This window comes from Pyrgilauda ruficollis, unplaced genomic scaffold (genome assembly GCF_017590135.1).
Source record: "Pyrgilauda ruficollis isolate IOZ18807 unplaced genomic scaffold, ASM1759013v1 scaffold65, whole genome shotgun sequence".
Lineage (NCBI taxonomy): Eukaryota > Metazoa > Chordata > Aves > Passeriformes > Passeridae > Pyrgilauda > Pyrgilauda ruficollis.
Genome location: NW_024528266.1, coordinates 5,249,971 through 5,273,411, shown reverse-complemented (window position 1 = coordinate 5,273,411; position 23,441 = coordinate 5,249,971). Strand labels below are relative to the sequence as shown.

At 36.9% G+C, this 23,441-nt stretch overlaps 1 protein-coding gene across 1 annotated transcript in view; it reads right to left on the bottom strand.

Moving 5' to 3' along the window:
* Nucleotides 1-977: 977 nt before the first annotated feature.
* Nucleotides 978-23,441, bottom strand: part of GSTCD (glutathione S-transferase C-terminal domain containing) — a 44,511-nt gene continuing 22,047 nt past the window's right edge. Inside the window, exons 6-12 of the mRNA XM_041484259.1 lie at nt 12,928-13,065; nt 12,663-12,707; nt 12,146-12,274; nt 9,564-9,697; nt 7,810-7,840; nt 3,904-3,973; nt 978-1,655 (exon numbers count right to left, since the gene is read on the bottom strand). Of these exons, the coding sequence (XP_041340193.1) occupies nt 1,519-1,655; nt 3,904-3,973; nt 7,810-7,840; nt 9,564-9,697; nt 12,146-12,274; nt 12,663-12,707; nt 12,928-13,065 (684 nt within the window). The 3' untranslated portion in view covers nt 978-1,518. The remainder of the gene's footprint in view (nt 1,656-3,903; nt 3,974-7,809; nt 7,841-9,563; nt 9,698-12,145; nt 12,275-12,662; nt 12,708-12,927; nt 13,066-23,441) is intronic.

Below are 23,441 nucleotides of genomic sequence, written 5' to 3'. Positions count from 1 at the left end.
CTCACTCCAGAAAAGTAATCTAACACGACTTATGTTCAGATTGACATACCACTAATTTAGAAACTGAATTCTCATTGGACAAGTATTGCAGAAAACTCTGGAGACAACTGGTATTGCAAATATTTTGTATTTGCCATATGTTCTTCAAAACTCAAGTTCCTCCTGCAACCACAAATAGCTGCAAAAAAAGTATTTCATCATTATCTATGGAATAACTCAAGCTAAAGGTAGGAATTCACTCCTACTTACTCACTTTTGTGCTTTTTAAATAAGTAGGTAACATTCCATATGTTCACATTAAAAAAACCCCAAGTATTTAGATCTTTTAGATGTTTATGTTTCAGGAATAATAAAATACTTTTGGATTCTGTTTTTTGCTCTAATACCTATTGTTTGTAATTCAGTTAGCCACACCTGGAAGCTACATTCACAGTTTTCAAACTTCAGATTATTTAAATTGAAACATGGCAGAATTCACAGATGTGTAATACCTCTAAACATGCAGTAAAAATCTCATTAGGAGCTACCTTCCTTTGTGTTTGTATTAGGGGGAAAATGGAGCACAGGAGAACGCTTATTTTAATTTTAGAGCAGAGTAACCGTGATTATCTTTTCAAATGGTTCCACTCTGCAACTTTGGTCAAATTTTAAACTGAACATAAAATCAGTGAAGATGATGTATGTAGACATATGAACTGTTCTTAAACATTTCTTCTGATAGCAAATTTCTTAGGAATGGGAATCAACACACTTCTATTACCAATGCAACAGCGAAGGATCCATTCACTAATATCTAGTGTCTAGCTCCCACTTTCTGGTCAATGGATAATGAGGAGTTTGGCTTCTTTAAGCCAAATGTCAAATGCCTGGTTACAGAATCCCTGCATATTATTTAAAAGTAAATCTGAAGTATTTAAAAAAAAATATTGGCAAGGTAGTATACATTGTTAATAAGCAGATTCAGATTAAGGCCAAAGTATTGTGATGAACTTTTATTAAAAATAATATTCCTACAGTAGTATGGAATTCTTTAGCAAAGTCAGGCCACCACCTGTTGCACAGCCATCTTCAGTAACACAATAAATTTGATCTTCTCTGTTCCTCTGGTGATCAGCACTGCTGGCTGATAACTGCTCTGCTTACGAACACAAACGCTGTTTTGACCACGAATGCAATTTCCAAGCAGCCAAGACACAGCTTTACTGAAAAGGAAATCACCTTTCCTTCAACAAAGCCAGTTTTTCTAAACATTTACAGATGGATATAATTCCATGCACAGTCATTAGATCCAGAAACTTCTCAGTATGAGAACCAAAAGTTGCTTAATGACACATTACAAGTTGATTTGTGATGATCTGCATGCAGTTTGCTTTTCAGGGTTTGGGGGCTGCTTCCCTTTCCGAAGGCAATGCGTTCAAGATGCGGGATGTCTGCTTCCCAGCGCTGCCTCTATCTGCTGGATGTCATTAGGCACTGAAGATTTATGTTCAGCTTCAAATCGAATGCAAGCTTCACACTCTAAGTAGGGATGCCCACAAACATATTGTTCTTTGGAGAGCAACTCTCTGGCTCCATAGATATAACTTGGACAGAATAGTTATGTTCTTCTGCAGCCCATGCCCGATCCAGATCCACAAGTCCCATACACTGCTTTCCTAAAATGAGAGCAAGGGAGAGCACAGAAACTCAAAATGTAGAAACGTTAGCAGAAACGTGCATGTAAATATTCAATGTTAGGAAAACACATCAGTAAGCCATCTAAAAAATAAGTTCCAAATCTACTTTAAAAAACATCTTAATCTGGTTTACGTTCCAAATCACATCTGTGACTTGTAACCCTCATTTTACAAAGACCTTGAAGAGATTATTAACTCCTTATATATGGAAAAAAGGCACAACTATTTAAAAGTATTCTCAAAACTTACAGAAAAAAAGTATGCTTTAATGTAAATGGGAAGAAAAATGCCTGGTTTACACCTTAGCCCTCTGACTTGCCAGACTTCTAGTCCCTTTATAACCATAGCTGTTTCCCTCCTGTACTTTCACCAAAAAATCTGAAAAATCTCTGGTGATTGAACATGAACAATAGACTAAAATACCAAAAAGTGATCCAGTGTAATTGTTTTGAGACATATTATTCTAACTACTTATAAACAAACATATTAAATTGGTAATGCAAAATAAGCTTATTTCAGATTTACCTGCAGAAAAACCCAGGAAGGATAGAGAGTTTTTTCTGCTTAGAAGTTTTTTATTATGATACAGCCATGACAAGATGATGGGACCATTTGTCTGTACTTATTTACTCATTATAACTGATTATCATGTTCTGAAAAACAGATTTGACTTGTCAGATTGTATTTTCAGCAGCTTGAAACTCTATTGAAAGAAAAATTTAATGCTACTTTGGAATGTTTTATCACTAGTAGTTAGTCTCAAGTCTCAAGTCAACAGGGCACAATCCTGCTTCAGTCTCAAACATAATGATCCTGCCTCTTCCCTTGTTCCTGACAGAATTGTCTAGTTAAATGTATTTGGGGTCTGAGATGAAGAGAGAGAAGCACATCCCGTTTTCCTTTGGAATAGGAGTCTGGCATTCCAAACTATCCTCTGGAACAGCTCACCTCTCTTCGCTGAATATATAAAGAGCTTTTGTGCCTGTATCATCACCAACCCTGTCATGCATCCTGGTCAGGTGCCTTGAGAAGCTTGGGGCAGGTGGCACCAACACACCCTGCAGTATCCTTGTATTTCAGAGCAGTTGATACATATCACAATTGAATGCAGGGCTCAGTCCAACCTACCCTGTCTGTCCACAGTGAGTCCACAGCCAGGACTCTCCTTCTCAGCTGGATTCCTTAGTTACAAAAGAATTTCACTGCTTTGAATTCACTATTATGACATTTGGCCTCAGTTCTGTTGGTGGCTTGAGATTTGAGGAGGGTAGTAATTAGGTTGGAGACAATTTAAAGATACAATAATAAGGGAGGGCCTGAAAAAGATTTTTCCAACTCAGTCCTGTATAGATTTGTATGTTGCAGGGAGAAATCACCAGTTTATGTAACCAACCAGGACAGAACTCTGCAAACTACCTTTTGTAGCCCAATCCTCCCACATTTGTGGTTTCATAGAAAACCACTTTCTGTGGTTGCTTCAAAAAAATGGCCACTGTCTACAATAATATTATTATTATTATTATAATACACACTGTCAGGGCAAAACCCTTAAAAGTTACATTTGTGGAAAAAATCCCTGTGGTTTTAGACACTGAGAACAGAGAAAAGTTACAATCTTTAAAAAAAAATAAATTTGGGGTCCGTTTCAATTTTCAGTCCACAGCGTGGTGTCCAACACTAGTAAATGAATATTGACCTTTTTAAAATTTGTTTTTCAAATATTGTGATGATGACAAAAGAAACTGACAAATTTACTGTCAGCTTTTACACAGGATCTCTATTTTTTGCTTTTTATGCAACGAGTGTAAGAAACACTTTCAATTGTTGAAATTAAGCTTCTTAAAAACATCATGCTTATTAACTAGTACTAATACTTTCCAAATGTTTCTTCTAAGCCAAAAAAGCAGACTTATCTCTAAGCAGACTTAAGAGTTCCTAGCCCCTTCTGTCTTTTCTGGCCTGGAAGCCAGTTTACAACTTCCATCAAAACAACAATACCAGACAGTAAAACAAAATTTCACTTGAATATTGATGATTTTGGATGAAGAAAAACATTTCTATAGCAAGAATAGAACAGCAAGATGTGAAGCGTGACAAAACTTAAATTTTTCAACTGTTATCTGAAGACATCTACTTAATGCCCCACTCATAAATGTCCTACTTCTTCCTTTATGTATCAAGGTAAAACCATTACTGGGATGGTTTACACAGCTGCAGAAATTCATACCAATTAGCCTGCGTTCAGGTGGAAGTTGAACAGCTGTCTGATCTGCAAATCTGCAAAGGATCATGTGCTCCTATAAAAAAGACCAAAAAAAAGAATTCATCAAGAAAAATCTGATTAAATGCTGAAGTGTATCAGAAATGCTACCACGTTGAAGACAGTATTTCTAAAAAAAATTTACCTGTGTGGAAATCCCAATTTTTATATTGCAAATACTTGTGTAGGTCAAGTATTTGTAATCACTGTCTCATTTCTCCTCACAAGTATTTATTTCTTGCTAAACTTCCTAATTCTTTGCAGCAGTTGAATGGGATGCAATGTATACAAGACCGCATTCTTCAAAGACATCCTGAAGACTAATTTTGCCTTCAATAACTGATGAGCAACATAGCCATCTTTCAGCACAGTCATAATAGGGCAGCCTCCCTGCATCAATAAGCAGCTGAGACAAGATTCTTTAACAGCTGATTTGAACATTTCTCCCAGGTAGTGATTTTGAATCCCAGGATAGGCTGGTGGGTCAAACTTCCTCTGCCCCACCAAATCCAATGAGATCCTGAAGGCAAAAATACCTGGCGGTGAATAGGAACGTTTCCTCCAACAAAAGCAGCACAATTTAGTTTCAAACTACCCCTGTTGCAATAAAATTTTCTGCAGACACTTCTGCAGAAGAATTTCTCCCTGCCCACTGAGCCAGGGGGATGGTGCAGGGGAGGGGCAGCAGCAGAGCCCCATGCTCACTTGCTTTCAATGCCCACCGCCCGTGCCAGCACAATGGCCCCTCAAAGACCAGCCAAGGCAAGGAAGGCAGGTTAGCCAGGTGGAGAGAGCAAGAGCCTTGCAGGTGTGGCACTGGAATTACTGCTCTGGTGACAGCTGTGCTTTGTGGGACAGCTGCAATTCTCAGTACAGGGCAGAGGAAATCAGAACCATCTTAGAATCACACAACACTCTCACACCTCCCACAATGTCATGGGGAGAAAAGATAAATGGGCAACAATGCAAAGTGCTCTCCTAAGCAAAGCTTCCAGGGCTATAGTTCTGAAACAAGGACATGTGTCTTGCATCAAAAAGATTTTTTTTTTTATTCTTGCCTGATATAAAATTATGATTTTGAAGATTTGGTTCTTGTAACAGGTGGAGAGAGCAACTTCACCTAAGGATACTTCAGGTTCTTCCAGTATTCTGAAGTAAGGATACTTACTCCAGCTTTTTTTAGACAGCCATAAACATCCAAGCCTTCACTCCACAAAAACCCTTCATTTTAAATCAAAATGGCAATTTCCTCAGTACACTCCACTCAATTCATAAACAGACATTTGACCGCAAAAAGCTTTCCCATATACTATAAAATATTATCATTGCTTGATACACAAATATTACTCATTTAAATATATTTATAATACCTTGATGCAAGGATATTTGGTCCCTAGTACAGTGCATTGACATGAAGGTTTCCAGCTCACAGCTTCATAAAAAATATGGAAGCAAAATAAGAACATGTCATAACACATTTAGGGCCTTAAACATGTTACACCTGGTCAGTTCAGTTCAAATGTGGCTACTCCTATAGTACAAAAAAGGTGAAAATGTTAAACCCAGGTGTGACCACTGAAGAACAGAGAAGAAGGGGTGCCATGGACAATGTGGCCACTGTTAGGAGAGAAGCAGCAGTGACAGGTAGCTTGGGGAGCAAAAGAAGGATTTAGAGGAGAGGGAGAAGACCCATGTTAGCACACAACTCCTCACCAGTCTTCAGGCACCTGACAGAATTTGGCTCTTTGCAACAGCAAGTTCCCAGCTCTTTGGACCAGACCGGAGCCAAGGTAAGTCATGTCACTTAACCTGAACATCTGAACTGACTCTAATCCTTGGCTTCTTACAGAGTGATCCAAAAAGACAAACTAGACACTGTTATGACTACATTGTTTCCCCCTGACACAATGATTGTCATATTCCCTGTTGGCTGAAATAAAAAAAGCAGTTCTAAAGGAATGATTAGAAACTCCCCAATGTGTGCATAAACAGTTAACTTGTTTACTAGAACACCCACCTGTTCCATTTCTATTAAATTTCCAGAGCTGTATTTGCAAATTTATACAGTTCTACTTTACAATTCTCCTTGTGTCTTGACAGAATCTCAAAATGCATCCCAGTAGAAATCTACAGCTAGCATAACGTTATTCCTTGCAACTATAAACAAATGAATTACAGCATAATGTTCTCATCAAAAAAGTTTTGGAAATGCCAGACTTCTGGATGTCTTTTTAGATCTCACTAAAATGAAAGATAAGAGAAATTAATTTAAAATGGGAACTGGAGTGGGTGACACAGACAATGTCTGGCTAACACATGGCAACTCTGGCTGCTAGCCAATAACCTGTAAGAATTTATTAATATGAAATATAAAAACACATACAGCTAGCTGCATAACAGAAGTTATTTATAACCAGGATTATTTGAGGCACCAACCAGCCTAGACCAATTGTATAGACTCTCATGTTACTAAGAGCACCAATATTTTTTGGCCTTATCTTTGACTCATGTGGCCTTCTGCAACACAATTAATAAAATTCTGGAGCTTCTACAGTATTGACAAACCCCGTGATTTAAATCTTCATGGTTTAACAGATTAAGAAGAAATTCACTGAGTTGCAATGAGATTATACACACCGTCCTAGACTAGGCATCCTTGACTTTATAATTGACACCATCTCTCTCTGTACTGTCAGCAGGTTTAATAATGCTAGTAAATATTTTTTTCTGAGCTGAAACCTGAGTTCTTTGAGATGATGTCACAGTGATGCTGAAAGGAACATTAATCACGGGAAAAATAATCCATCATGTGGCTTCTGGCATCTCAATCTTTGGGCATTTATTACCTGATAACTGACCTTCCCTTATAAGATGGCTGGAGATTTTCTGAAATCTTAAAACTCTCTCTAATTTAGGGATCAAAGAGGATAATCTCTATTTTCCTGCCACATACATTATTTTTGCACTGCCCACTGTTTCCAAAAGCATTTGGCTATCAGAAATACCCTCCTTTATTTCCATATTTCTTTTACAAAGAATTATTCTGCACCTCCAAAAATCACTCCTATATTGTAAAAGCCAAGAGTCCTGTCTAGGATTTGAGCTGTAAGTTTACATAACCTTGCTTCTTTCAGAAGGAAACATGTTCTTTCCATGCCACATTAAGTGCCTCTAACCCTCAAATTTTGGGTTGCTCATCACTAACTAGTTTAAAGTCACACGACAAAACTTAACAGATCAGTACCAGTTTTCTGCTGCCCACCTCTCTGCTCTTCCTTTTCCACTCTCCTGTTACCCTGCACTCTGTCAGATCTGTATGCTTCAGCGATAATTTCTCCTGCGTTTCTCTCAGATTATTTCCACAGACCCCAGCTGCTCAGGGTCAAAACACACTTTAATATTTAAAATAACTTTTAACAACATTTTTAAAACTGCATAGAATATAAATACTGTATTAAATTCTTGCTGATCTGTTTAAGCTCTTCCCATTTGCTATGTCCAACGTTTTAGAAATATATTAGAGGGAGGAATCTAATGTTTATTACTACAGTTGTATTTAACACCTAAACAAATTGGTATCCTGTAATTTTTAACTGATACACATTGAAGTACCTTAGGAACAGCTCACTTATACATTATGACAAAAAAATGGGTTTTTTGTGAAGAAACTATTTAATTTTATTGAAGAAAAAAGCCTTTAAAATTGATGGTGGAGAGAAAACACAATGGCACCTGCTCTAATAATGAACATTTCACATAACACATGCCCCTCCTTGCAATTAGAAGATAAGTACCTATATTTCATTTGCTAAGAAGACCCAGTGAAATGCAAGAAACTGCACACAAACATCTTCCCTCTGTCCTTTTACATACCTTGTAGGACAAAATTTCTTTGAACTGATGACTGAAAAAAAAAAATAGATCAATTCAATTCACATCTGAAAACAGTAAAGGTGGAAAATAGAAGCAATCATTATATACTTGAACACATTTTTTTAAAAACCAGCAATATCTGTATCATACAGAAAGGCTTTAAAAATACCAAAACCCATTACAGTTCCAGTTCACTAGAAAAGTGTATTTAGTGGTGTTTTTTTTCCCTAGGTTATTAATAAAAATTCTCTCTTTAAATCATTATAAATGCTAACATGTACTTACTGTGGTTTTCTCACTGTCACACAAACACATTACACATATTTAATAACACACACATATATTTTGTTTGTATCACAAAGCTAAAGCGTCTTTACAATGGAATTGGGTACAGAACACAACTACTATGGGGATGTGGCCAGGCTATCATGTTTTATGATCATATAACATAAGGAAAAAAAGAAAAAGCAAACCCTAAAATGTAGCTCAAGACCAGGCTGATAGTTTTTCACAGACTTATGAGATTAGACTGAAAATTTCAGCAAACACAACCATTCTTGCAGCATCCACAGCAACAAAAATTTTCTATGTGATCATTTCCAGTCACTGTGGTCTAAAAATGAAGCTGGTGAAAAGTTAAACATTAACCAGCCAATTTTAAAACAAATCTACTGAGAAAAATTATAGGCCTGTTAATTTTAGAAGGCTTGGAGTTTTATTGCCTCTTCATTAGAAGACTTATTTGTATTATTGTGTCACAAGAGAAAACAAAAGAGATGGAAGTATCAAATTGACTAAGAAAGAACAGTTAAATGCAAAGGTTATCAAACTGATAAGTTATAAAAAATTACTTTCCACACACTTCTGTACCACAACACTTCGATACTATAGAAAAGTATGAAAAATATTTCACATGAATGCATATTATCTTTTTAGATTTGTTGATACCTTTTAAGACTGCATGTTTCAGTTTCTTATTTTAGCAAACATATACTTAAGTCATTGATGTAATTCCTGGTAGAATTAAATCCAATTCATCTTCAATATCCAAAATGCAAAGCTCAGTTTTATGAACAAAAAAAATCCACCAACTAAAACACAACCCTTTTCCTCCACCTAGTTCTGACTCAGAAGCTGTTTAACCTTTTATCTTCTGCCACTTTGCTTATCTTTTATGTTTTATTTATATCAAAGGCATTAAAATTCTTAAGTAAGAGATACATTAGTATCTCCCACAAGGCATATTTGAAGACAAAATATGTACACAATCCATTGAAAAAGTATTAAAAATATGAACTGAAACACAGGAGAGCTTATCTACTTGGGAATAAATCAAAGGAGTTCTACAAGCAGTAAACTGTGGTATAAAGCAGACCCATTTCTTTAAACTGACTGCTTACATCTTCCTCCAACATTAAAATGTCAATTCCCCTTCTTAAAGTAATTTTCATGAGTTTTCTATTAAGTTTGTGATTTTAAGGTAGAAGGTCTGCATAGAAGATACTGTATCTACTATGTTGATTGTATAAAGCCTTCTGAACCATGAATAGATAAATCCAGAAAAAAATAATTCAGGAATTACCAATCTGCCCATGAGGATGGGTTGACAAACAGGAGGAAACAGTTTCATTGTAAGTGTGAATCAGCTTAGCCTGGTCACTCTCAATGACCCTCAAATGATTAACCCTATACTCTTTTAGGATTTTATTCCTTAAGTTGGTATTTCAGGGTTTATCTTGCAAGCTTTAGTTTACCTTCGTGGATATTTGAACTTGACTGTATTTTGAATGAAGCCGTAGCAGCAGGGGGAGATGACAAAGGCTGCCCGTGCCCTGACGCAGTGCTCAATCACCATGTCTGTGGCCACCCCGCAGGCGTGCAGGGCCACCTACAGCAGGAAAAACAACCAAGAAAACAGGGAAATTCGTCATTGGAACATTCTAAATACAATCCAGCATTTTTTTTGGTTGACTTAGTTAATTAAATGCATGAGGAAATTTTTGCAACTAAAGCTGTTACACAGAAGGCCTGGTCCTTAATTCTCCAGTTTTTCATTTCTCTCCTTCATATCTATGTTAAGGAAAATTTAGGGTGCATTTCATTAACATTCACTGAAGAAGGGTCACTCCCCAAAAGCACTCAAAAGGCAGGTGCACTTCATTGTCATCTCAAATAAATTAAACACAAATCCCCAGGAAAAATAGTAGTTGTGGAATACATAATAACAGAAAAACTATGTGGTGATTTGTAAAAAGTTTTTGTCAAGCAAAAAGGACCTAGAAACAGAAAGAACTATGTCAAAACTGGATTTCAACTAAGCAGTATGAGAAGAAGCAGATATACCTGAAGGTCATATCTAAAGGAAAAAATTATGCATACATTTAGATAATTTGATTTTCAAGTACTGAGTAAAATCTATAGGAAACAAACACTGGAGCTAGGGGAGGCATCAAATACAACTTGCCCTCCTTTAATTATTTTTTTCCTCTCCTTATTCTTGTATTTCTTTTTGTTAGTGAGGGGCTCTTCAACTAAAACTAAAATAACATTTGATCACAACTACCTGCGAGCACTGACGGGTTTGGGCAACATAGAGGTTGCACCCAAATTCTTTCTGCTCTCCTACAGAAAAGCAAATGACTGCAGTACTCAATATACTGCAAGGGAACGCAGGCAGCTCTCTCCTGTCTACAGCTGGGATGCCAAATGCACCACTGAAATGGGGCATTACCTTCTCTGCCTCCTGCCATGTGCTCAGCACCACAAAGAGTAGACCTGGTGCATACTTAAACTAAGGATGTTTTTGAGGCATATTTCTGATTTTATGCAGCAGTGTGGATTTATTAAACTACATTACTTGCTTTGTTTTTAGTTCACTGTACGTTTAGAGAAGAGGTTTAAGACTGCAGAGCTCAAATTTCAGGGTTCAAAGCTGTTTTTCAAGGTAGAGCAACTGGAAGATAAAAACTTTGCTCTCAGATATAGATTAAAACAAAGTCTTTTTTGTTTCCAGTCTGCTTGCTGTAAGCTCAGCTGAGGAGACCATTAATCATCAACTGAACTGTAATTGCACACAGATGGAAACAAATATTCTTGTCTCAGGTAAAACACTAAAAAATTAATAAGAAAATAATTGCACAATGAAATTTTCTGCTCATATGAATTTAACAATAAAAATAAAACTAGTTTAACATCAGAAATAGAATCTTAATATCACAGCTATCAGATTATCATGGAATGCAATTATAGTTACTTCCTCATCTATCCAAGTAGAAAACAAAGCTAGCTCTCTGCTTTGCTCTTTTTGCTTGCAGAAAGAGACCTTAAAACAGCAGCAGATAAACCAGTAGCTTTGCTGAGCCTTTATGACCTGTTATACCAAATGATTTCTTTGGCTTTCTGAAAACCCATTTAGTTAAGAAAAAATTCCAAATAAAATTCAAGACAAAGCTTTCTCAGTATACCCTATATATTGAACTCACTATGTGAAACAAAATAAAATGTGAAGACTAATGCAGATATTTGGAAATGAAGGGCTGGAAAAGAAGAATTTCCAAGTGAACTCTTCTGACATATACTTCAATAACTCCCTTGTCACAAAACTTGAAAGAGAGAATATAATGCTTTTTTTATTAAAAACTCCAACCACAGGGTTAACATTGTATTAACCTTTAAAATGGGCCCCCAGAAATCAAGACCAGAATTCCAATGACCACAAAATTGGAGACTCACTTCATAAAACAACTATTAAGCATTTCACACACACAATTCAGTGTATTATTCATGAGATCCTGGTATTTTGAAATAGTTCTCTAGTTCACGCACTGAGATTTATATGACAATGTAGCACAGAAAATAAAACCAGAGAATTGGAAATTTGCACTTGGAAGGACTGGGCTAAAACCATTTATTTTCTCCTCTTTCTCCTGCATTAAATTTCTTTTCCTTTCTTAAACAAACCAACCAAACAGTTAAACAGCACTGTTCATGTACCATAAACCTTCAGCATTACCTATCCCCAGCTAGTCAAAACAGGCTTTTAGATGGATGATTTAAAGAACAGTCAGTCTTGCATGGAAAGCTTGCACCTTGCCTCACAGGTGCATATTCTATTAACAGCATAAAAACCTAGATGACAGGAATATTCACAGAGAGACAAAATACTATTTATGCCTTATTCTTCACTAGGGCTGCAAAATTCTAGACAGAAGATTAATCTCATTTACTTTCTGTATGTCTATACAGACTGTGAATTTTATTCTCTCATGTATATCAGTTGTTTTAAGAATAATTAATCAGACAGAAGTTTTGAAGTGGAAAAGTTATAATCACTTACCCCAATGTTAAAAGTCCCATTAAAATAGTCCAAATTTGCTTGAATGAACCAAATGTTGTTTAAACCTAGTTCATCACTTCTGTCTTTAGCACGGATCAGAGATAACTCCTTATTTTCTATGAGTACCACCTAAATGACACACATCGGAGAAAGTAAGGCAAAGTAATACTGAGAAATCAAAGTACAACATTATCAAGCAGAAAACTTTGTAGTTTGTTGAGAAAACCTCTGAATCACTTGTGGCAGAGTCTGAGATCTACAAAATGATTAGCTGGAAACCCGGGAACAATCAAAGACATTTAATACTTGCCAATATTAATCAGCTCGAAAATATTTTATATTTTCCTACCACCTTTGTCTTCTCTGGAAAGCATCACACTCATTTGGGGATTATGCTAAAAAGTTTGCATGTTCCAATCCTAAGTCCTCTGCTGAGACAACTGTGACCTCTATATGTCCTCTCTACATACACATCTTTTTAAGATGATTACCAGAAATCTTTTTATTGAGGATTTACCTGACATGATGGCATCATATAAGCAAGAACAATACCAACATGGCCCTGTGAAAACAAAAAGAAACAACAAAATCTGAGTCACTTTTCAGTGTTCCCTGTTGTTCACTAATTATGTGATAAGCATCCCCGTAGCAATGAGAGAACCTTTGAAAGCAGCTAAAATTCAGCATCTGCACATCTGCTTTTCTTTGCAGCAGCAACCACCTAGCACTGCAAAGATGAAAGCTGAAAGAAATTGCACCACATAAACAAAAACATACATTACCCCTCCACTGCAAAAATCCACAATCAAATCTCCAGGTTTTGCAAGTTTTGTCACTGCTGCTACCAAATTATTCAGCTGCTGCTGCTTCCTGAGAGCCCGGTCTCGAGACATCTTTCCTGGGGGTGACAGAGAAAATGTCTAAGTAATGATCAGCAGCTCTCAACACTGACAATTTTACATGGATAACTGCAAAGCACTGCAAATGCAATTTATTGCTGAGATTAAAAACCACTGGAACACTTGCACATCTTAATCCACTTCACGCTAAATTCATATTTAATGTATTAAATATTTGGTAGAACCTCCTCCAAAAATAACTTTCTAGTTGTTGCTGTTAATGTATCCTTAGGAACAAGCTCATATAACCTTAATGTAAAGCAATCAAACTCATGTAAGCTCTGGCCTAATTCTCCTCCAAACCTGTGATTCATGCCGAGAGACAGAGTTCAAACACATTCACAGTGAGGCTGCAAAAATAAATCCTCATTTACTCTATCTATATACACTATCCTTAAGCATTTTGGTTTTAAAATTTGTACTCTTTCTACTGTCCATTTTTACTTTTTATACTAACCAGCCCTATTTATTGGAATGACTGCATGTGCAAGGAAGTACTTCTCAAAGTGACTATTTCTACATAGCAAAGACTGGCTTTCCATCACATCTCTAGCAACCAGAAGTGGAAAAACTATTAATTTCTTTCAAATGTGCTTGGAAAAGTCCAACAAGAGTTGCTTCAGATACAATAAATTTGTTGAGTCAGCATTTATGTATTTGTAAGGCTGTGTTTTGTCTCAGTGGGGCTGAGTGCTGACAGACCTATTAAAGACTCCTTTTGCTTGTTCAGACAGCAGAGTTTGACACAGATACTGACAGCTCATCTTCACAATAAGAAAAAAGTACTGAAATGACTCTTTAGTATTAAGTACAACTCCTGAAAACCATCAAATTTTCATACTGTGCAAAATTAGCAAATAGATTCTAAGATCCCTAAAAATCAAAAAGTAAAATAGTCACAGGTTTCATCAGCAAAAACAGATCCACTACTTAGTACTGTTAGTCAACGTCCTGAGTATTAAATTATTAAGAAAAATAATTTTTTTAAGAATTAGCCTACAGTCTTCAAAAACTAGCAATTACCTCTTCATGGTCACCAACTAACAGGGTTCATCCTCCTTTACTGTGCAGGCAGTAAGTAGTAAATACTCCCTTGAAAGATGGATAAAATCAAGCTTGAATCAATAGGACTTTTGCCTGCTCTACCTCTGTATTTTGAGCTTGGTAGCCAGAATTACAGAAACACAGCAAGCTGTGATGTGGCCTGCAGAGAATGTTAGTTAGCATGGCTAATTGGTCCTTCACTACAGTAAACAGGAAATAAATTCAACTAAAACTTCTGCATCTAAAAATATTACAATTTGCATTTCACAAGCTCTGTGATTGTAAAGGATGTTAATTGCTGTCTTCAAGAACAGAAAAAAAGTAGTTTGAAATTTAGCTCTACAAGGCAAAACCTTGAAGAACTTGACATTTTTTATACAATACACTGAAAGGCCCCCTAAAGTTATTTGCTTCCTTCATGAGAACCCAACTAATAGATTGCCATGCAGTCCCAGAAAAATTAATTTTCAATAAACAGTCACAACAAAAATATTTTATTTGGTTGCACAAATCCAACATTACTGTTAATTCAGCCCATGTCAAGCAGAACTTTAAAGTTCCTGTGGCATTTAGAGGTCTTGTACTTTGGCACAAATAAATATCAACTTTTCAGAAGGCAAAGCCCCCTTTATTTTTGTGTTAACTTGGTCAGTATTCAAGTTCATATAATCCTTTAGTCCTCAAATAATTCTTTCATATTTCTCAAGTTAAACTTGAAAAGTCACTAAAGTACCCTTAAGAAAACCACATCCCATATATCACCTCTAAGAATTTAACCCTATTCAACTTCCAAGTCCTACCACAGTACATCTGCACACGCAGCTACCCACACATAACACAGCATGTGCATTCTCCTGTTACATACAGTAGGGTTGCATACTTCCATTGTTTCAGCACAAGTATCTTTTTCATTTTACATAAGCCTTGGTTAACTAATTCAAATGATAATATGATTCTACTTTTCAAGGAAATTCAGGGGAAGTGTATTCATTGCTATACTGTTTAAGTACAGCAAAAAGTCTCAGTAACTACAAAACAAAAGATACTGTTTTATACTGAGCTGAACAAGTTTTTCTGAAACCAATGCTTTTCTTAATGGTAGTTCCTTAAGATAATTCAGAATATTCTAATTATTTCCTAATACCCACAATATCTTTTGCTAAACTCTTTTTGATACCTGTTGGCAGGTAGGGGGTGTTATTTGCTTCTTTGTTGTGGGGATTGTTGTACTTTTGTGTCTACACAGAGTATTAGTCACATTAATACAGTGGTACAGTGGTTCCCATGCAACCACTAGAAAAAGCAGACCTCAAGAAAGACGTAAGGAATCCAGCTCAGCTGACATTTATTTACAGAGAAATACTCTAAGCAGTCAAAAATAATACCACCTTCTTCCAATTAACTCTGCCAAATCTTGCAATAAATACAATTAGCAAAGCCAATCATTTTGCTGAGGTCCATCAGTTGCCTTGGTTACTTGAACAACGTTCTTCTTCAAATTCAGCTGCTTTTATTAAATCTGTGTGAGCCAGTGCTGAAAGCTCAAGATCTGCCCTCCCCTTCTCCAGCCTGGGACCAGCTTCCAGCTGCCCCCTTTTACTGCACTGCCCTGTCTCCCTTCCCCTCCTTCCCAAGCAGCAACCTGTCAGCTTTCAGCAACATCTGTTCCCTACTTGTTGCACGACCACACCAGAGGAGAGAGGGGAAGCATCAGGAGATACTTCCAGGCCAGCCAACACCAGCATCATCTCCAAGGATGCCCTGGCAAGGACCCAGTGGAATCACAGTCTGAAATACACACTATACCAAAAGGCAAAGAGGCATGCCGGAGGAAAATGTCTCAATTCTCCTCTATCTTTTGTAATAGTGCAGGGAGCCAAATTTGATTGGGCAAAAAGGATGATTATATTTTTTGAGCACTACCTGATTTCAATATAGCAAATAGTGTGTCTGTGGCTTGTTCACTTGGGCATAACTCAAAAGTAGGGGACACAGCAAGCACGGCTGTTGAGAGAGAAGTTGGACCACATCCTGTACTGGGACTTGAATACCTCCTCATTGACATAAATCTGTCCATTTAAAAACAAAACGTTACATTCTCATGGTTTCAGCTTTGGGAATAAAGCAGACTTTCACTCCAGGGTAGCCATAAAACAATTAACAATACAAAATGTTTCTAAGCAATTCCCCAATGCAATCTAGATTGTGGAATGACACTGACCTTGGCTCTCCAGTTGTCAGGCTCAGTGTAAATTGTTTTCCTTATGTTCAATTCTCTTACAGTTGTGAAGTAATTCAGTCAGGCTGTTTGAGTGATACTGGACTAAAAATATCTGTCACTGGAAGTCTGCCTCTTAGTTACAAAGAACATACTTCTTTACTATGTGTGTTAAGCCTAAGGGTCAGACTTTGAGCTCTGACCTGAATGCAGAATTCAGAAGCTGACCTCTAAAAGAGCAGTTTTAAAAAACCTGTTGAATTTGATCATCAAAATCTTTCTTATAATGTGGGATACCTAATCTGCTGAAATTCACTAAGACAACATCATCAAATTAGGCAAAAAGCTTCACGTCTTTTACATTTTCCACTCCATCAGAAATGAACCCCCAAAATCTAACGCAACTAACTTACACAATAGACGAATTTTCAAAAATTGAAAATTAAATGGAACATTTAACAGCTTTCTGAACATCTTCATGAAATCCTAAAGTAGGTATTTAATCAGCATTTTCATAATGTTGAGATAATATTTCTGTGTTATCCTACCTTCAGCAATGTAAAAGTCTAATTCACATTTTGGAAGGCCGGGGGAAAAAATATCAGAAAGAAAAGAAAACCCACTTTGAAGCATCACGAATATCAACTATCCTAGCAGCCAAAGCTCTATGCTGGACTTTTTTTTTTTTTTTTTTTTTTTAATTTAGAGAAAACTAGAGCAAATGTCAATTTTCTTTGTTTTTCATTCTCTTGACCTAGTTGCTTTACCAAGACTTTAGTCCCAAGGTATACCCAAAAAGGAACCTGTAGGTGGGAAAGTATATGCTTTCTGGCTCTGCAGAGTCTCACAGAGTTACAATGTGCTATGAAGACAGAGGGGCCAGAAACCCCTGAATAGCACCAGGAGAACTAAATGCTCACCTTTCCAAAAGGCACATCCACAAGCTGCAGCAGAAAGATGCAGTTAACACAAGATAATGTGGCAACTCTTGATGGCTTTCTGAGCAGTTTGAGCCCTGTTACTGCAGAGGCAAACAAAGAATTCCTTTCTCTACCATTTCCTTGTCTGTACTACTACTTCTAGGAATGCCCAGGCTCTCCCTGGGTCCTACACCACTCCATATGGTGTGGGTCTCTCACTGCTTGTTGAGCTATGTCCCAGTGCTGCACTCCATGTACACAGCATATGTAAGCTTCAGCTTCCTCACTGGCCTTCTCCAGGCACTGTCACACTGGCCCAGAAAGCCAAACAGCTTTTGGCACAAAACAGAATTGTTTTGTTCTTCCAAAGTGAGTTTGTCATAATTCTTGTAGGTTTTTTAATGCACATAGTCATGACTGAAGCCCTCAGAGTGTAACTTCTTCTCTTTAACCAGGTATGCAAGGACTAAAGGATATGCTTTATTATTTGTGCCATCAAGAGACAACATTTACCAACCTTTTCTTTTTCCCTAGATTTGGATATAATATTAAAATAATTGCAATGTACAAAATGAAGCTTGATCACTGAACAATTCTCAAGAGAAAACATGGTGTAAAGCAGAATAGCACCTATGGTAATTGCCTGCTTCCTAACTCTGCTAACACAGATGACTCACAATAATCTATCATTACAGTTTAGTTCTCAGTGAAATAGAAGTCTATTATATTATAACTAAATTTATGTGTTTGTTTACAAAGGGTAAAACATTTGCTCAATCAAATACAAGATCAGATAGCTTAAGGTTATTATTGATCCATTTGCTCTTTCTTTGCATTTGAAAATTGCTATTCTGATCTCTCTTTCAACACAGTGGATATGAAAATATTGATTTCCTCTTAAAACACTTTTCTGATTTAAGTTCAAAAGTAATGGAGTTGAGGCAAATTAAAAAACCAAACCATCTAGTCCTGATTCTATAAGTATTTCCTTTCTTTTGCATCAGAGTTTTAATGCATTAGTCCTATCACGAAATATACCACTTTATCACAGACATTAAACAAAACCTCCCAGTAACACTAACCAAAGGGCTGTGTTCTTATTACTGTCCTCCAGACCTCAGCTTCTCCCATTTTTAAGTTCTCTCTCCATTCACTCTTGGACAATTAAAACATGAACTAGCGATACAGTGAAAACACTGTTTTATAGATGAGGCTGCATTGCTGAAAACCTAATTTTTCTTCCTTTTTAATATTAACCTTTTACAAAATATCTTGTTTTATAATATGCCTGTTTGAAGCAGAAGCACATCCTGAAGGCCAGAGTGTATTTTTATGAATAAAAGCAATCAGCAGCCACATTTTTCCACTCAGTTCAGATGTAGGTGGTTGGGCGTTTTTTGTTGTTGTTTTTGTAAGCTTTTTTCCATCCTGCTGGATGTTTATCAAAACACACTCTGGAACTATGAGGTTTGGAAACACCCCACATGCTATTACTAGTTGGTAAAAGGACATGCAAATGCTTACTTTTTTAAGAGGTAACAGGCACATATGCCAACTCCGCAGCCTCACATATTTCTAAAACCAGCAATCTCTATTAAATGAACAAAATTGCTACAAAGTTGTCTTGACATAGTAGGAATGTCTATTCACTATTTCCTATCAAAGCACTGCATTAATTTAGTTCATCCCAACAATTATTAGATTTTTCAGAAAAGTTGTGTTGTGTTTTTTAACTAACCTCCGAGAAGCTTGGGACTAACAAATGGCCAACATTTTTTGCCTGGAGCCTCCTTACAGCTGAGAACACATGGCTACTCTGCACTTGGCAGCTCAGAAGGCATCAGTCTCCATCCTGCAAAGACCACACTTGGAACACTTGAATGTTCCTGAGAAGCCTCAGAGAACAAGCAGCATTCCTAAAGCTACTCATGTGCACATATTGTAAAAATGGCCTTAGCATTCACTGGGCTAGGGGAAAACAAACAAACAAAACCTCCTAAACATTACAAATGAAGCCTATAAACCACCCCTCTGGAGAACGTGCAGCATGCACTGAGAGTCAACAGGTAAGGCCAGAAAAGAAAATCCCAGAGGCCACATAATTTTTTATTACAAAAAGTTTTTTTATGATGAAATGTGATGATGTTTTAGCTAGAGTCAAGGGAATAGGAGAAGAGAATGCTACAATGCATGATTCAAAATATATTGGGCAATAATCAAAAGGACAGGAAAGACAACTGCACTCCATGAGAGCATTTTATTGGGTTTTTTTTAGGTAGGAGTCCCTCCTGATGTTAGTAACCAATCTGCTCTTTATTAAAGCAAGCTGTGCAAAATAGTTTTATCACTTCAGGCACAAAACCCCCCTACATCTCACATACACTATCTTGGTGTAGTCTAAAAAGGTCAGACAGCTATGAAAATTGACCCTTGACAACCTAAGCAGGAACTTGGCCTGCTTTCTTTTTTTCTTTTTTTTTTTTTTGCATTAAAGTATTTTAAGCAAGAAAAGAGTAAGGCACCTTTAAAAACCATAAAGATCTACAGACACTAGTAAAAAGAAATTAAAATTAATGTTGAGGTCCCCCTGAATGTAACTATGTCCTATTTTAAAAAGACTTGTTTTTTGGTTTTTTTCCCAATTAATTATCTTCAAAACTTTTCTTCTAAATATTCAGCAAAAAGCAAAGTAGAAAACAAAGACCTAACATTAATCTACTATTTACACTATTTTAAAACTATTTTGTACTAGATTATGAAGCCTCTATATGTACTTAAAGAGTGTTATCCACACTAGTATGTATTTGCTAGCCATGCTCTTCCAATTATAATATTGCCAACAGCAATCTTCATAAAAATCATGTGTCAGCACCTTTCCCAAAACACTAGATTAGTTCCAAAGTTCTCAGCTCCTACACATTTAAGCTGACAATATCTGTTCACCCTTCTTCTCCTTCTGAAGCCTTTGAGATTCCTACTTTCCAGCTATTTTTCTAGAATCCCAAAGATTAGGGAATTATTTTGTTTTAAAATGTCATGACAGAATTATGGGCAGAAACAAAGACTCTGCAGTCACCCTTCTTCCACTTCTTTGCACATGTATTCATACACTCCCTCTCTCCCACTCTTCTTTCTTCACCTCTCTGCCTAACCCTCACTCCTTTAGGGTCAAGATTCCATCAAGCCAGCTATTTTGCCTGTATCTTATGCTCCTTAGGTGCCCAAACCCACCTATCACTTATGGCAAAGTGTTTAAGATGTGATGAAGAAAGCACAGCAATACAAAACTTAAAAAGTGAAAGATGATAAAACATTTGGGGAAGAACAAAGGAAAGGGAAAAGCAGTCTCTGCTGTACTAAATGTGGAAAAAGGTCTCTAACCCAAAAGGAGTGCTGTTCTTCCCATGCACAGCATAGGTAGAACACACATTTGGTCATGTATATATACACATTATACCAAATGTCAGCAACACCCAGGCTTGGGAGGCAGGGGTTGCTCGCTTTCTGCAAAATCTCTTCAAATGAAGATGTCACTGTCTGACAAGGAAACCAGAATCAAACGTTTTGTTTACCTTTCACAAGCCTAATATACTGATTAACAGCTACTGTCTTACTGAGAAAGGGGAATTGAAGTCAGTTCTCACCAGGGACTATGAGTGCTTGTCCTTGTAAAAACAGGAGAGCTCCTTCCCCAGCAGGCAGCAGAGGCGGCTGCTGCCGAGGTCAGAGCAGGGGCCAGAAGCTCCTGCAGTTCACACTCACAGCTGGCCAGCAGCAGCTTGCCTGCAGGGGACCAGCTCTCAGCAGTTCAGAGGCTGCAGGAACAGAGATTTCCCTTTCTGAGCTCCTTATGCTGAATTGTTTATAACTGATTGTTAAGGAAAAGGTAAGGACTGAATTGCCTCTGTAGAGGAAGTCGTGAATTGCAGAATTAAAGGAAAGCCCAAAAGACCCCTTCTGATATACTGTATATGCACCAACTCATGAATTCCCATCACCACCTCTAATTAAGCAAAAAAATTACATATTTGGTATATGGATAATTTGCATGATTCCTGTATTTGATTTGCTCATCAATAAGAGTGAGAGAGCCTGAAATAATAAAACAGAAACAAAAAAAAAGCTGCTTGGAAGACAGACATGCTGAATTTGTCCCTTGTGTGTCAAGCAATTGGACAACTGGCTGCAGGACAAACAGCAGGACTTTCAGCTTAACTTCACACATTATGCCTGTTTACTTTACAAAGATGAATGGCTGAAGGAATTCCTCCAGAACATCCTGATGAAAAGGAATTTCATCTTTGAAATTTCATCCTGAATTTCTGTCATTACGAAAATTAAATCCCACACTGCAAAGGGTTTGATGACATTTCAACATGCAAATAACATAATTTCACAGTGGCTGTATGTAACTTCCAAACAAAGGCATCCAAGTTGCACATGGAAAGGCCAAGGTTACACATTTCTCCATTCTCTGAATTCTGTCTGATCTACACACTGCAATTATTACAACACTTACAGCTTGATCCTGTATAAATCTGGAGTTTATGAAAATTTTAGGAAATTCAATCGAATTTGCTGTATGAAATTAGTGTCTTTGGTATTCATGTGCTTTATGTTAGCTAAAAAGGCTGAAAAAACATTCAAGAGTTCAGAGGAAATACAGGAATTACAGAGCTCCACCATAAGGTTTTCATTCAGTAATAGTAACTGCTTAACCACTCAACGTTTTCCTTTCATTTCTTTTTTTTCTAATTAAGTTTTGAAGCAAAGTTGGGGTAAAGAGGAATCAAAATGAACAGCAGTTTAGATAGCAAATACATTTATTTCCTTTCAATATATAGCTAAGTAGGGTATTTTCCATATAATTTAAGCAAGTCACCAGTGTTCTTTTAATCTCTGATGTGGAACATCAGTATCTGCTTGTGCCAGGTTACCACTGTAAATGCTGATGATCAACATTAAAGTTTGTTTAACCTCCAGAGCTGCGCTCTGGAATAAATAAACTTTTGCCATTAGTAGTTTGTATGACAGATTTTAGAAAAGCAAACAACAAAACCACCACTAATAAGAATTTTCAATCAGCATTTCTCTTTGCACAGTGTTTTCCCCCCAGTGCTCTCTCAGCCTATGAAGGCACAATGAGCAAGCCCCAAGCTGCTGAGACGGCAGTCCCGCAGCCACAATCAAGCTCCCCTTACAGAATGCCTGCTGTGCAACTTTGCAGGTAGCACGCCACGGCCAAGCACAGCTCCTACATTGCCCTTTGAATGTCTGTGGTGCTCTTAGTAACCAGTTTGGGTGGAAACCAACATGTATCTCAGCATTCTCAGCTGAGAATGTGCTGTAACTATGTAGAAAGAACCAGACCACCGGCTAATCAAGATGGCATTTACTACTAGAGAAAATAACCCAGGCTTTGTAACAAACACATTCCTAAAGACAGCCAGGCCATTGGTACGCCCACTACCTTTAAAGTTGTCACAGATATTTATCCACACTAACAGAATCAGGGCATTTTGCAGAATGCTTCTGTTCAAAGTGCTCCTTTTCATTGTTGTCTGTAATCCAAATGACCCATTCAAATCCTGCCAAGTTAGGTAAAGCACAAATTGACAATAATCAGCACAAACAAACTATGATGCAGTAGAAGACAAACCAATGAAATAAACAAAATAAATATCTACTTCTTTCCTTTTAATATATAAAAATGATAGTGTGGTCATCTGGATCATATTACATAGCAATAATCACCCATTACCAACTAATGCTACTTTATTGCACCTTTTATGTCAGAAAGATTGTGAAGTAAAACAATCCTGCCATAAACAGAAATTCTTCATGACAAGTCAAAAACATGCAACATGAAGACAGTAACATTTACATCAAGTTTAGAGGATGAAAATTAAATAAAATTTCAATGTGTTTTAATGCATTTCAAAAGGACTACACATTAAAAAAAAAAAGGGGGAGGGGTGGGAAATGCCTCTCAAATAACACAGAACTGTCAGCTTATGCTACACAACACGTCACACGTTCCTAGAAGGTTTTCAGAGCATATATAAAATAACAGTTAAGAGACAAGTTGATTGTATCAATTCAAAAGCTGCCTAATGGTGGATTTTTTTTTTTTTTAAATTCTGGCTAATCCAATGAAAGATAACCTCAGAAACACTGATGAAAAGTTAGTTGTGCACACAGTTCTCTACTACGTA